This window comes from Miniopterus natalensis, chromosome 2, assembly GCF_054644295.1.
Source record: "Miniopterus natalensis isolate mMinNat1 chromosome 2, mMinNat1.hap1, whole genome shotgun sequence".
Classification (NCBI taxonomy): Eukaryota; Metazoa; Chordata; class Mammalia; order Chiroptera; family Miniopteridae; genus Miniopterus; species Miniopterus natalensis.
The window spans coordinates 140334049-140348746 of NC_142082.1; the positions used below are offsets into that span (position 1 = coordinate 140334049).

General features: G+C 48.4%; 1 protein-coding gene across 1 annotated transcript; it reads left to right on the forward strand.

The window, feature by feature from the left end:
* The first annotated feature begins 1511 nt into the window (after nucleotides 1-1511).
* On the forward strand, nucleotides 1512-8052 carry KRT4 (keratin 4). The gene is made up of 9 exons (XM_016201115.2): nucleotides 1512-2037; nucleotides 3669-3883; nucleotides 4818-4878; nucleotides 5222-5317; nucleotides 5875-6039; nucleotides 6285-6410; nucleotides 6832-7052; nucleotides 7309-7343; nucleotides 7453-8052. Exons 1-9 carry the CDS (start codon nucleotides 1549-1551, stop codon nucleotides 7623-7625), a joined length of 1581 nt encoding a protein of 526 aa, XP_016056601.1. The 5' UTR covers nucleotides 1512-1548; the 3' UTR covers nucleotides 7626-8052.
* Nucleotides 8053-14698: the final 6646 nt, after the last annotated feature.

The following is a 14698-nucleotide window of genomic DNA, read 5'->3' on the forward strand; positions in this document are numbered from 1 at the left end:
TCTGATGGAGCCCGGGGCTTCCTGTTCTCACCGCCACAGCTCTTCCACCCACTCTCCATTTACTTAGAGGCCACCTGTGCAAGGCAGGGGGAACTCAGCAAAGGCCGAGGCAGATGGGACAGAGAGAGGGTGCAGACCAGAGGTGGAGGCAAGAGGAGGGCAGGAAGAGGGAAGGAAGGTGGAGGTGGGGAGAAGAGGAACTGGCAGAGGAGAGAGACATCCCAGCCAGTCCAGCCTTCCCTGCAGCTCTGTCCTCAAGGCCTGGATCCACTGACCAACCTCTTTTCACCCCTCGGGCCCTGTCCTCTCTCTTTGCATGGAGAGCTGTTCATTTTTGCCGTGGCCAGCTTTCATTCGGTCAGGGTCAGCTCAGGCTTGTGGGAATTGTCCAGGCCCTGGTCACTGCTGTCCCCCGGATTTGGACAAGTAGTCTCATGAGAAATTGAGAAGAAGAGAGGGGTACAGATCTATCTAATTTCTCCTCATCAGTGGCAATGGCAAAGCCCAGGGCAGGAAAAGAATGAATGCTTACTGACCTACTAAGTGCCAGGTACTGCAGGTACATTGTCTCATGTCCTATCAGGCAGGTATCCCATTTTATGGATGAGAGGATAGGTTGAATGGGTTCAGAGGGGTTAATTGATCCATCCAAGACTGCACAGTTAGTTAGTGGCAACAGGTTGGATTTGAACAGAGATCTGTTGCACTCAGTGGGGAAGAATTTAAGTTATGGCTCTGAGAAGGGGCTTATAGGTTTCACTATCCTGCCAAAGGGGTCCCCAGCACCAAAATGTTACAAACTGCTGAGAAAACAGAACAGGCTCTGTCCTGGTGGAGGCAAGCACACAACTGGGCAGCAAATGGAGCAGAGGTGAGTCTTGATCTAGGTTTGGAAGCTATAGGCTGTCATACTGATTTCCCCTTTGGTCTGTGTACATGGCGTCAAGTGCACATCGAGGGATAATAATGACAATAATAAATCTATGGGTAGCTTCTGACAGTTTACAAAGCAACATTTTCAATTTACTGGTGAAGCAACTGAGCTTCAGAGAATGACTTGCCCCAGGTTTGCAGAGATGATAAGGGCAGGTTGTGCACTTGAACCCAAGCACTCAGGTTCCAAATTCTGTGGAGTGAGAGAATAGGCAATGGGTTCTCTTATCTGGAGCAGGGAGGCCACCGGCAGGCTGGTGGTTGCAAAGGTAGTGGGTGGGGGACCTGGAAGGTGGGGCCAGGCAGGGCCTCTGTGGCAGGAGGCCCTGGGGCACCGTTTCAGGTTCTCCTGGAGGGGAGTGTGTTGGGATCCAGTTACCTGTGCCCTCCGAATGACTTCTGTAGGTGTGTTTAGTGACATGCTCAGCAAGTGTGAGGATGGGCCAGTGCCAAAGGCCAAGCCCAGAGATGTTTCAGATTTTTCCCTTTATGCCCCTGCAACCAAGCCCTGCTGCTCCAGCACATATAAGAGACCTAGGAGAAGGCTGCGGCATTCACTGGCCTGGCCCCTCTCGCTTCTCTGACGACTCTGAGCTCACTCTCCTCTCTCCAGCCATGATCTCCAGACAGCAGGGTGTCCGAGGCGGGTCCCAGAGCTTCAGCAGTGGCTCAGCTGTCATAGGTGGGAGCAAGAGGGTTTCTTTCAGCTCGGCCTCCATGTCTGGGGGCGCTGGCCGCTGCTCCTCTGGGGGCTTTGGCAGCAGGAGCCTCTACAACCTTGGGGGGAACAAGAGCATCTCCATGAGCATGGCCGGATGCCGGCAAAGCGCTGGCTTCGGGGTCTCTGGAGGGTTTGGGGCTGGCGGCTTTGGTGCTGGTTTCGGAGCTGGAAGCTTTGGCGGTGGATTTGGGGGCTCCTTCAGTGGAAGGGGTGGTCCTGGCTTCCCCGTCTGCCCTGCTGGGGGGATTCAGGAGGTCACCATCAACCAGAGCCTGCTGACTCCACTCCATGTGGAGATTGACCCCGAGATCCAGAAGGTTCGGACTGAGGAGAGAGAGCAGATCAAGACCCTCAACAACAAGTTCGCCTCCTTCATTGACAAGGTGAGTCATCCCCTTGGCCAGACAAGGTGGCAGAAGCCAGGGTTCCTGAGTCCTGGCATCTCAGACCTGAGCCTGCCTTGGGAAAACCATTAAACTACTTGGGCCTTCATTTTCCAGCTGTTGAAGGGGACTCAGTATTCTGAGTCTCTTTTTTTCCATGGCTGGTGGGTTGTCAAAGTAGTTCAAAATTTGGAGTTTTCTAGATGTGCTGTGTGGTACTCAGCAAATCATTCAACATTTCTGGGTCCAGTCACCCCAGCTATCAAGTGGGTTCATTGTTTCCTGCTTTTTCTCAGATTTTGGTTTTAAAATAACACAGTTAATAATATAATAATTAACTAATAATTAATTATAGTTAATATAATAATTTAACTATTGACACTTCTGTTGTTGGAACAGAAGAAAACCAGGTTGGTCTCTCAAATAAAAAAGGGACTGACTCCAGTGGCAGAAGCTAGGTCCCAACAGGACCTTGGAAGGCCATTGCTTTTATCTTCTCTACTCTGTGCAAAATTGCTTATCTGGGTCTGTTTGAAGAGATGAGAGGATGGGTCTCTCCTGTTCTTTCTGTAGTCCAACTTCCTTTTCCTTGCAAGGTTAGAGATTCAAGCCCTCAAGCTCAATTACAGCCATGTATGATGGATGATAGCAAGCAGATTAGCCTTGGTGAGCTGAGGCATCCAATGACTAATGACTGAATGGTTAAGTTCAGCACACTTCACCAAGGATGCCCTGGGTCTCCATGCATCAGTCTTAGTCCACTTATGTATAAGGCAAGAATGAATAATCTTGGAGTAGATTGAGTGGGATTGTTTGTTCTTGTTAGTTGGAATAGACTGATAGTAGTTTAAAGAGGCTTTATTGTGACTTTAGGACATATAGATATAATTGCAAGGTCAAAGGTTTGGTGCTTTCTTGTTTCATCTCACCTTTTGGGTTCAAATTGTGATCAGTTACCCTTACTTGCTTTCATTTCAACCTGGAAACACATAAGTGGAAATGTCATGCTAAGCTGCTACCTTGATTTATCTGGCTAGATCTTGTTATAGGAAAAGGGAAAGTTCTGGGAAGTGCCCTTGCAGAACTGAGTCTAGCTGAGACTCAGAATATATCTAGGGCCTTGATCTTGGTTTACTATAGTCAGTTGGGCACACGTTCACAGGGGCATACCAGGTCCGTTTATGAGTAAGTGTGTTTAAAAAATCTGCAGTGAATTTATCCTTCCTTTGTCATGGGTCTGGATCACTTTGAGTGTAAGCACTCAGACTATGGTTGTATCGCCCTAATTTTGTTTTATTATTTCATAGAAGTTCAGAGTTCTTAGCAACTCATCCCAGGGCCCCTGGATCCCTGTAGAGGAAGTTGTTCTTGCTGCCTGGTCAGGCCCTGCTGCGCTGACTGTGCTCTATTCTCCACGACCCAAGTGGTGCATTTGCTGCTACGGGCTCACACGTAGGGTCACCATGTTGACCCTAGTGGATGGTTCCTGGAGTTGTAACATGATGGCCCCACTTGAATGGCTCCTGGGCCCCCTGTTTGGCTTGGATTGATGGGTTGGTGCTGGCCATGGCCAACCCTCCTGTAAAAGCTTCAGGCCCTCATAATTTTGCCTGTACCTTTTTAAAACACAGGTGCGATTCTTAGAGCAACAGAATAAGGTCCTGGAGACCAAGTGGAACCTCCTCCAGCAGCAGACAACCACCACATCCACCAAAAACTTGGAGCCCTTCTTTGAGGCCTACCTCAGTGCCCTGAGGAAGCAGCTGGATTCCTTGGTCAATGACAAAGGACGCCTGCAGTCTGAGCTGAAGACCATGCAGGACAGCGTGGAGGACTTCAAGACCAAGTATGTGGGGAAGAAAGAGGGGACAGGATGCCATCTCACAATTCTGCCAGCCATGCCCCAGGCTCCATGGGCTCCTCCTCAATCATTTAGAACCCTAGGCTCCAAAGATATCCCAGAGGTGTCAGGAAAGTCTTCCAGTCTATTCCCCTGTATCTCCATGGTCACATTTTAATGGGGTGAGGTCTAGTAATCTTAAATTGCCCAAATATAAAATGAATGACACATTCAGGGAGCTTGGCTTACCATATACAAACAAGATTGAAAATCAAACAGGTGAAAAGTACTATACAATGGTCAGAAGAATACAGGTTGTATAGACAGATGGACCTGGTTTGAATATGGATTCTTCCACTTACTTGCTGTGTAATCTTGGGTAAACTGCTTAATCTCTCTGAACCTCAGTTTTCCTCATATTTAAAGTGGGGATAGTAGTCCCATTTTATAGGTTGAGAATTAAATTAAATGAGGAAAAGAAAGCAGGTAGCATAGTGCTGGACATATAATAAACATTCAATCCGTAGTAGCTCTTACTATGCTCACTCATTACAGGGAGGAGCTGAGAAGATACCAACTGTCTCTCTCAATTCACCAACTGTCTCTCTCAATTCACTTTAACATGAAACAAAGAGCCCTTCTATGGAAATAAAATCAACCAGATCCTTGTTGTTTTCTTTCCTCATATGTCATCTCTTCAAAACAGTTTTTTTAAAGTTTGGTTTTCACTTCTCTCTATAAACAAGGATCTAGACTGGTACCTCATACATGGTCTTTATTCAATAAATGTAGGTTGAATGAATATTTGTATGAACATGGGGAAAGGAGCCAATTAGCTGGATACTTCCATATAGTTGGGTGTTTGAAAGGAGTAGTGGATTGCTGAGAAACACTAGCTCACTGTGGCTCTTCTTCTTTCCCTTTCCGTCCCCACCCCCAGGTATGAAGAGGAGATCAACAAACGCACAGCTGCTGAGAATGACTTTGTGGTGCTCAAGAAGGTAGGAGATAAAGGAGGCTGGGGAAGTGTAGTGAGGCACCCTTCCCTTCGAGGGGTCTTTGGCTAGAATCATGGGGTTGGTCCATCTCTGCCTCATCTCCACTCCATTTGGTACTATCCAGATCTAACTGAACCAGGTCCTAAGGAATTACTGCTGGGAAAAAACCCTCCCATTTAGATAATTAACGTCCATATCTGCAGGTGGCTTTAGGGGCAGACTATGTCAGAGATTAGTCCCTCATCACCTCACCTGGTGCCCAGAAGCCTTTGGGTGTCACTTAACACCTGCTGTCCCCTATCATAATTACTATAGTTGGTCTCTTCCTTTCCTTATTCCTCTGCAGGATGTGGATGCTGCCTACATGAACAAGGTGGAGTTGGAGGCCAAGGTGGATGCCCTTAATGATGAGATCAACTTCCTGAGGGTCCTCTATGCTGCGGTGAGGACCCTATTGCCCCTCCATTCAGGGGAGGGAATCCTCCATCTATGAGGCTGTTGGTTGGAGTTCACAGTTCTTTGAAAGGACTCCAACTCCTTAACTTCAGGGCAGTGGGCTCTCAGCATGGTCATGGATAGAAAGGCTTAACTTGAGAGGTTCTCAAAACCAGATGTTGTCTTAGAAGAGGTGATTAGATCTGAAGATTGCATGGAATAGAATTTATTGCCATTTTGCATTTCTCTAGTGAAATGGATCTATTCTACTTCCTTCTATCCAATGAACTGGATGCCCACTGACGTGGAGGGGCTGATAGTGACTGATAGTTCCTGGGGAGCAGTAGAGACTACAAGCATTGCTTTTCTGTCTTGAGATGTCACCAACCACTTGATTTCTACATAGACATTTGCCTCTCCTTCCCCTCCCTCCACACTGGGACTGCTAACTCTGCTTCCATCTGAGCCTGTGGCATGGCCATTTCTATGATGATAGCAGGTTTCTGGTGTCAGAGGTGAGAGAAGGCTCTCCAGGAGGCCTGAGGTGAGACATTTTCCCTGCAGGAGCTGTCCCAGATGCAGAGCCACGTCAGTGACACATCCGTAGTCCTGTCCATGGACAACAACCGCTGCCTGGACCTGGACAGCATCATTGCTGAAGTCAAGGCCCAGTATGAGGAGATTGCCCAGAAGAGCAAGGCTGAGGCTGAGGCCCTGTACCAGATCAAGGTGGGTCCTGGGGATTTCTTAGGAGTGGGAGTGGCTTCTGGGACTCTGTTTTTGATGTCTGTGAGCAGGCAATTATCAGCTCCAAGGGAAGTAAGAGATGAACGGATTCTTTGAGGTCTGATTTGAGATTATGTGACATTTTGTTTTATCCCTGCCACCTGTGGCTATTCTTGCTGAGTTGACTTGAGAACAGACCCCTCCCAGACACCCCTGACCTCTGGTTCCCTGTGTCTCTTGGGTCTTAGTTCCAGCAGCTCCAGACCTCAGCTGACCAATATGGTGATAATCTGAAGAACACCAAGAGTGAGATTGCAGAGCTCAACAGGATGATCCAGAGGCTGCGGGCTGAGATTGAGAATGTCAAGAAGCAGGTAAGTGTCACCTCCTTCCAGCTGCAGTACAGGGCCAGGGGCCTAAGGAGATGTCTCCATAGGAGATGAGAAGATAAGGCATCAGGCCAGAAGATCCTGAGCTTGCCTGCAGGGGATTTGTAGCTCTTTACATAAGCCACACCCAGATCTTTTCAGCAACATCCTAGTTAACATGACTTGCCACCCCAGTAACTGAAGTTTCTTGGCTCTTTTTCATTGTGTTTTTGCTCTTTATTTAATTAGTCTGGTGGGGGCATTGGTGGGCCCTGGCTGGAGTGGATGAAATGCTTAAGAATCAGAGAAGGTGGGGAGGACAGACAGAACCCTGATGTGTTAACCCAAGCAAACAGGATAGGGGACAGATGTAGAGGTCTTGACAGCAGGACATTGACAATTGTCTGTCTCATGCCCTTGTCTACAGTGCCAGACTCTACAGACCTCCGTGACTGATGCTAAGCAGCGCGGGGAGCTGGCCCTGAAAGATGCCTACAGCAAGCAAGCAGAGCTGGAGACTGCTCTGAAGAAGGCCAAGGAGGAGCTGGCCCGCATGCTGCGGGAGTACCAGGAGCTCATGAGTGTGAAGCTGGCCCTGGACATCGAGATCGCCACCTACCGCAAGCTGCTGGAGGGCGAGGAGTGCCGGTGAGGAGGGGAAGGCAGGCTGGAACTTGAGGAATGGAGCTGTCCCAGGCCAGGGCAGGTCCAGGGCGCTGCCGCCGGGCCACTTGCTTCAATGCTGCTCTGGTGCATTATGGACAAGCACAGTGTTAGATAACAGGTTCATAGTCAGGCCTTAAATCTGTCTGCTAAAGATGGGAAAGGTGCCTGACGCCTGTTTATTGGATGAAGTGTGTCTCTGGGCTTTGCTGTGGCTCACTGCTCTTTCTCTCTCCCACAGAATGTCTGGAGAATGCCAGAATACCGTGAGCATCTGTAAGTCCCTCCTGTCCCTGCCGTAGCCATTTGTTCACCCTGGTAGGAGCTGCAGCTCCTGGCTGCCAGCACTGTTGGGATAACCGTGTCCTTTGCTTCTCTCCCACAGCCGTGGTCGGTGGTGGTGCCAGTGCCGGAGGCATCAGTGGAGGATTAGGAAGCTGCTCCGGGTTTGGCCTGGGTAGTGGCTTTGGCTCCGGCTCTGGAAGTGGCTATGGGTTTGTTGCTTCCAACAGCAAGATCATCTCTTCCACCACCCTGACCAAGAGATCCCCCCGATAGAGGAGATGAGGTCCCTGCAGCCCCTGAGCCCAGTTGGGCCCAGTCTTGGTGTCTCTGCTTCCTTCACCTCTGCCTCCACCCTACCTTTCTGGGACTCATCTTACCTGTGTCACCTCAGTGCCAGAGTGTGGACTTTGCTCTTTTGGAGTTTGGGAGCTTCTTCTCAACTTGGGCTTGATGGCTCACCTGGAATGGGAAGGTTGTCTGCTGACTCTTCACCCTCCATGGACAGAGGAGAACACAGCCAGGAGTTTCATCTTCAGAATCATCAGGGTCACATGTCCCAGCTCAGTGCCATCTCCTACTGGATCCTGGATATCTCTCTACATCAGGACCAACTCCTTCTCCATCACTTGGCAGCAACTGGCCCTGCAAGGTCAGGGCAAGAACCATTCAGTGCCCCATCCAACTCTTCTCCTTCCTTCTATCAATCTATGGGTGTATTTTCAATAAAAAGCTTTTGTCATTCACTCTGAGCAATTGTTCTTTTTCACTGGGAAGAAGTCCCCTGAATTCAGGTGAAAGTGTAGGAGGCTGGGGCCTGAGGGTCTCTGTCTGTGTAGATCAAGATCATCAGCTAATTTTTCAGGTCTCTCCTTTTATGATACCCAGATTATTAAGGGAGAGGTACAGTGTGTGGAGCCTGAAGGCTGCCTCCAGGACAGAGGCATAGACTCAAAACAACCAACAATTATACAAAGATTAAACACTGTAGGCAATCAAGGCTGGGGGTGAGGACAGTCAGAGGTGGGGTTTGGGTGTAGCCTTGGTGGACACTCTGTTTCTATACTGGACCAATTCCAGGATACTTGGAGCAGCATAACCTTCCCTTCTCCAGAGAAAGGGTCCCCATGTGCAGTCTGACCTAAATTCTTCCTACTGCAGATGCAGAATACACTCATTCCCTTGGCCAACCGATTTGTGCCTTGTACCTTTGACCTCCAGGGCCTTCATTCAGACTCCAGTTCCTCCAGCATTGCTCATGGGGCCCTGATTGTGTGAACATAGGAGGCACACAGTTTGCCAAAGGCCAGCCTTTGCCCATGGAACCTTCACACAGGTAGGCTCAGGGCAGCAAGGGTGGAGCAGCAAAGGGTTAACCTGGGGGCCTTGGGCTCCCTGGGCTGAAGCCTTTTGCCAAAAGCAGCCACTCCCTGGGCAGGACTCCTTGGTTTTTCACAAGCCCTGCCTTAATCTCCCCATTGTCTCAGGGGCTCACTCCAAGTGTCAGAACAGGAAATTGTTGACTTCTTCCCACCACTGTACCCTCCTCTGGGAAAATGCTGAGCTGGCTGTTTTCTGAGTTTCTGGGGTGCTTAGGAGGGGAGGAGTCAAGGGTCAGAGGAAAGGGAGGGGCTTCTCAAGTTCACCTACCAGGAAGTCAAGGTTGTGATGGGCCACACTGAGAAGCGAGGGGTAGTGGTGGTGGGGGTTGTTGGGCAGGTTAGTGAATTACTCATGTCCCCTGAGCAAGCGGAGTATGAGCAACGACCGTGAGTGGCACTGCTAGGTCTCTAGGTTTCGTGTTTGTAGGCACGTGGCTATGTGAGTGTTTGTGTTTTTGTTTGTATAAGAAGATTCTTGTTTTACAAAAGACATTCATGTTGTCCTCTATTTCCAGAACAGTCCAAGGCAGTGGATCCCAGCCATGAGCCATAAGGTTTGAAGCTGGGTGGCTAATCAAAGGGAATTATTGGGAGAAAAATCCACTTCTGAGATAATTGGCACCACCCTTCCCTCAGACCCCTGAAGTTGAATTCTGACCAGCTCTTGGTGTTCAGGGGAACTATAGGAACACGGGTTGCATTACCAGCCCTTGGGAGCTCCTCTCTGCACCCCCGTCACCAGTGCTTTACCTTGAGGTATACTGAAATCATGTATCATATCATAATGCCCCAACTTTGGGTTGGAAAAATCTTTAATTCAATTTATTTGGTTCATCTGGCCTGATCCCTGCTCTCCAAACTCTTGACTTCTAGTCCTGGCTGCAACCTCACCCTTAGTTTGGCTCAGGCCCCTAGCTCCCAAGCAATGACCAAATTTGCTTAGGTCCCTCCACCTTTACCAAAACCCTCTGCTCTGGGTCCAGCCTTCTCAGTTTCAGTAAATTCTTGCAACCACTTTGAAGTCTCCCTTCCTTGTTGCTAGTAAAACCGGAAGAATATAGCAGAGTTGTTAATTAGTGTTGTTTTACTGTGGGATTTTGGTTTAGTTTACTATTGGGACTCAGGCTTTGGATTCTAAGACCTTGGAATAAGGCATGTCCACTATTATGTCTTGGGCAGATGGTCAAGGTTTAGTGAGATAGCTACTTAGGGAAGTAGTTTTCAATCTAGATGGTAATGTCTAGATAAGAACAAGCACATAATAACTTGGAAACCAGATAGACAGATAAAAGCCCCTGGGGGGGGGGGGGTTTACAAACAAAGGCTATAGGAGTCAAGTGGAAGGTGAAATTACTTCCAGTCTTGTGTGAGTGAGCAGGTTGGTAATCACAGGAGGCTTCATGCAAGGGGTGGCATTTAAGCGGGGGCCTTGAAGGATAGGTAGGTCTGGGTGCTAGAGATGGAAGGAAATGGCCTGACTGTGAACAGGATTCTATTTTCTTTTCTTTCTTTATTAAAAGATATTTTTATTGATTTCAGAGAGAGGAAGGGAGAGGGAGAGAGAGATAGAAACATAAATGATGAGAGAGTCATTGATCGACTGTCCCCTGCATGCCCCCACTGGGGATTGAGTCCAAATCCTGGGCATGTGCCCTGACCGGGAATCTTCTGGGTCATAGGTTGATGCTCAACTGCTGAGCCATGCCGGCAGGGCTACTTTTATTTTTCAATGACAGTTTATATTCAATATTATTGAGAGCAGGATTCTATTTTATTTTTGTATTTCTTTTTTTTTAAAATTTTTTTGTTTTTTATATTTTTTCTGAAAAAAGGGTTCCCTGAAGCATGGAAGGTATCTGTTGGCAGGCACTGCATATTTTTGTATTTCAATGACAGTTTACATTCAATGTTTTTGAGAGTAGGATTCTAATCTCCTCTAAGAGGAAGTCCTTTTTGCCAAGCCGCCTCCCAGAGCGGCTCCACCCCATTGGCTCACCCTGTTGCTCTGCTGCCCCAAGGCCTCCTCAGGCCTCATTCTGCTCACTCTCCCTTCCCTGTGTGGTGTCCCGAGGGGCTGCAGCATTTCCTTCATCAGACTGGGAGCTCCTCTCTCTGCAAATCCACTAAGAGCTTCAGCTGGGCAAGCATCATGCAGGAGTCCTCGCCCTTGAGGACAGAGTTCAATATGAATACATGTGCATGAGTATGGGGAGCACTGAGGAGGCAGACATTAAATACAGATTTTCCATACTTTTAGGAGAGTGTTAGAGCGATAGTAGATGCAAACACTGAAGCTCTGGAAGACCAGGGGAGAAGCATTTACTTTGACTTAGGAGGTGACACCTCAGATAAATCTTGAAGCCTGAGAAGAAGTCAGCCAGGTGAAAGAGGTGTGGACTTGGAGTTGAGATGAGGGGTGCAGGGGAGAAGGGTACTCTAGGCAGCAAGAATACCAGAGTAAATGCAGGGAAGTATGGCCCAGCGCAGTATGTCTCTGAACCCAAGGCAGCTTAGCATCACTCAAGACAAAGGGCATGGAATAATGGGAGGGGAGGCTGGAGAGGCAGGTAGAGGCCAGACTTGGAAGATCATTGCTTGTACCATTTGGTCCAATTTCTTTGGGGGGTGGGCTTCATGTTCCAAGACTGAACAAGCTCAGAATGAGGCATGTGTGAGAGAACAAGCTCTGAAAGAGATGAAGAGGAGATTCTGGGCCACCTGCTTTCAGGGTGTGGCCTTTAGGTCCATGATGGTCTTTGGACTCATGCCTGGGAACTTCCCCTGCACCTTACTCCCCTTCCACGGAGCTGTAATGCTGAGCCCTGCCACTGCTCCACCTCCTTTCCTCTCTTGTTTACTCTGAAAAATGTTCTCAGGAACTAAGAGGCTTGCTGTCTTCCCTTTGTGTCCTGGCAGAGTCGTCTCGCTCACAGTGATACTCATTCCTTCAGTAGTTGTAGCTTACCTTCCACAGGTCAGGGGCTGTGAATCACTATTTCTAAATCTCCCTAGATTACTTACACAGTATCTCATGGTCACCCTATTTCCTACCATGACCACACCCTCTGTTTTAAGTCCAAGTGGAGTCCCTCACATTCTCCAGTGGAAGGAGTGAGATCTGTGCTTTTCAAATCATTGCACGGGGAAAATTAATATAAATTTCCTCTTAACTTTCTCTTCCCCAGGTTAAATGATCACCTAATTTTTCCCCTCCTTCTCTCTTACCTTTTGTTTCAAGTAACTCATCTAATAACTTCCTGTTATTAAATCTCGCAGTGAGGGCAAGACGTGCTTTCTGCTGCTGCCACTGGTTTGAAGAGGCGCAGCAGGCAGGCACCGGCGAGCTCCCAGCCACAGGGGTCCCAGGAAAAAAGGCTTCCTCAGGGAGCGCCCCGCCTTCAGTGGCATTGTCCCGGTCACCTTCTCTGCGGCGCTTTGTGGCTGCTGTCCTTCCCCTTCAGCGGGAAGTGGAAGTGACTTGCTTCACACCCAGAGGCAAGTTCCCCAGGGGAAGGTAAGGAAGGAGGCATGGTCTCAACCCCCCCCCCCCCATCTCTCCACGCAGCAGCCGGGCTCATTCTTTTATTTTAAGAATGTACTTTATACAAAAATCCCAGTTCATGTGGAGAGAAATCTATGGACATCTGAGGATCAAAAGGTTTTTTAAAACATTATCCAATATATAATCTTGAACCGACAATTGAGGTAAATGTCGTTCTCAGTGAACAGGGTATCTGCAGACCACGACAAAATACACACAATACAAAAATAAACAGCAGTGTGCTTTCCAGTGCCAGCCAGGAAGGTTCTCGCGGTCTTTGCAGCAGGAGCAAATAATCCCTGACCCGGGTGCCGCAGGCTGGCGGGTACGGCCTGGGCTCCCGGGAGCTGTGCGTGAGGCAGGGGGGTGAGGGGCCTGAGCCCAGCTACGGAAAAGAAGGGGTGGCCCAGAGCTTCTGAACGGGGGCTCAGCGTTTGAGTCACTTACTCAGTGTCCATGCGGCTGTTTCCAGCCCCCCCCACCCCCAAGCAGGACAATTAGTTGCTTATGAGGCATTTTTCCATATAGGTTCAGTCCCCTGCTGCAGAATGAGAGAGAGAGACCAGCGGGGGATAGCGCATCTAAATGTCCGTTTAGCAAAGAACTACTAAGCAGAGAGGCGTAAACCCTGGGGCTTTCTAGAGTGCAGTGGCCCTGCGACAGCACTCTGGTCAACGTTGCAGTGAGGACACTTGAACTTGGTTGAGCACACAGAGGTTTTCCTCCTGGGCTCACATTACTGTCCAGGAACAAGATTGTGGCTGAGCCTTGCCGTGTGAGAAGAAACCAGGCCCCTTTTCTCATTTTTGGTGGGTTGGACTCTACCATGCAGCCTTAGGACACTAAGCCTTGTCCTCCTTTCCTTTCGGGAAAACAGGATTTGAGTGGTTTCACTTGTGGTTTCCTCTGTCAGGACACCCTTTGCTCAGATGTCTGCATGCCTTGCTCCTTCATTGCATTCAGGTATCTGCTCAGGTCCACATAGAGCACCCTCTATGAAATAGCACCCCTGTCATGTCTACCCCCTTTCTTGCTGCACCTATTTCATAGCACCTTTTACTGCCTGACATAACATGTATTTGTTTCTTTATTGTCCATCTCCCACTTGTATGTTAGCTCTAGGAGAGCAGGGACTCCATCTGTTTTGTCCACTACTGCATTCTTCATGCCTGGAACAGTGCTTGGTAAACAGTAAGTGCTCAATAAGTACTTATTGCATGAATAGAGAGAGCCAGATGTTGATGACCACAGTGAACCAGATGCTGGTGACCACAAAGGCAAGGAAGACTGGTGGTAACAGCACTCGGAGAGGTACAGTCCAGCAGGGAATTTTAGCAGGGGACAGTGAGTCTTGTGTAAGGGACAGAGTTGTCCAGTAGTGGAAGAGGCTGATTGGTAGGAGTTTGAGATCTGAGGTTGAAAGGCCTCAGTTAGGGGGACTGTTGTGCTATTGTAAGTGTTCTGAGCATCTGAATGTGCACAAATGTCTGTTGATTAAATAAATAGTATATGTATTATCATTTCCAAATGTATGTGATTAGAAGATGCAATTTTATTTAAAATATTGTTGAGTTCACAGTGAAAATATGTGTTCTCAAAGGATACTGAAAGTATTAATTCTAACATATGTGAAGGCCAATATAATTTTTTGGCGTTAAAAGGGGTCTTCAGATCCAGAGAGGGGTGGGTGCCATGGTGATGTTGGACAGGCGAGCGAGGCCTCTGCCAACCCCAACTTCACTGATCCCATGAAGAGGAGTCAGGATTCCACTGGAGGAGAAAGCATTAAAACTAGATCATGAAAACCTTCCTTGGGACAGGGTGGTGCCTTGCTGGCCTGGGCAAGCCAGGAGATTTGATGAATTGCTTTCCATGGGGATCCTGAGGAGTAGGAAAGGCTGTGTGTGTGTGCCGGGGTGGGTGGGTAATGCCTCCAGGTAGAGGAGTGGACTGGATAGCCTCCTGTCTGCAGCATCCCATGAGGCCCTGATTTGACACATTGCAATACAGTGACTCACTCTTTTCTCCATGGAGAAAGTACTTAATTTAAGATACTTAGTTAAGCTTCAAATAATCCAGGTGTTGGGGGTGAGTATAAGCCAATTCTACTTTCTCAAAATATTTATTGAGTTCCCCAAGTACAGAGAGTTGAGCCTGACTATCAAGGATTTTAACTCACTGATTGGTTCCTCCCCTTCCATCATCTGCATCACTCATGACTCTCTAATCAGAGTTGACATTCTAGCTCTGCTAATGTATTTCCAATCCGTTTTGTTTTTTGTTTCCTTGTGGGCAATGTCTTCCCCACAATCCTGCCTGCAGAATAAGAATAGATTAAGCCCCCCTTCCAACACTTTCCACCACCTGCTGGGGAGGTCCCAGATCTAGGACTAGCTGATGACAATCCTGGTGATGACTTTGCTTCT

Excerpts from the sequence above, each read along its gene's own strand:
- KRT4 (XM_016201115.2), top strand. The coding sequence starts at position 1,549 with ATGATCTCCAGACAGCAGGGTGTCCGAGGCGGGTCCCAGAGCTTCAGC. Across the intron at positions 2,038-3,668 it reads TCGCCTCCTTCATTGACAAG|GTGCGATTCTTAGAGCAACA; the intron begins GTGAGTCATCCC and ends TTTAAAACACAG. Across the intron at positions 7,344-7,452 it reads CCAGAATACCGTGAGCATCT|CCGTGGTCGGTGGTGGTGCC; the intron begins GTAAGTCCCTCC and ends TCTCTCCCACAG.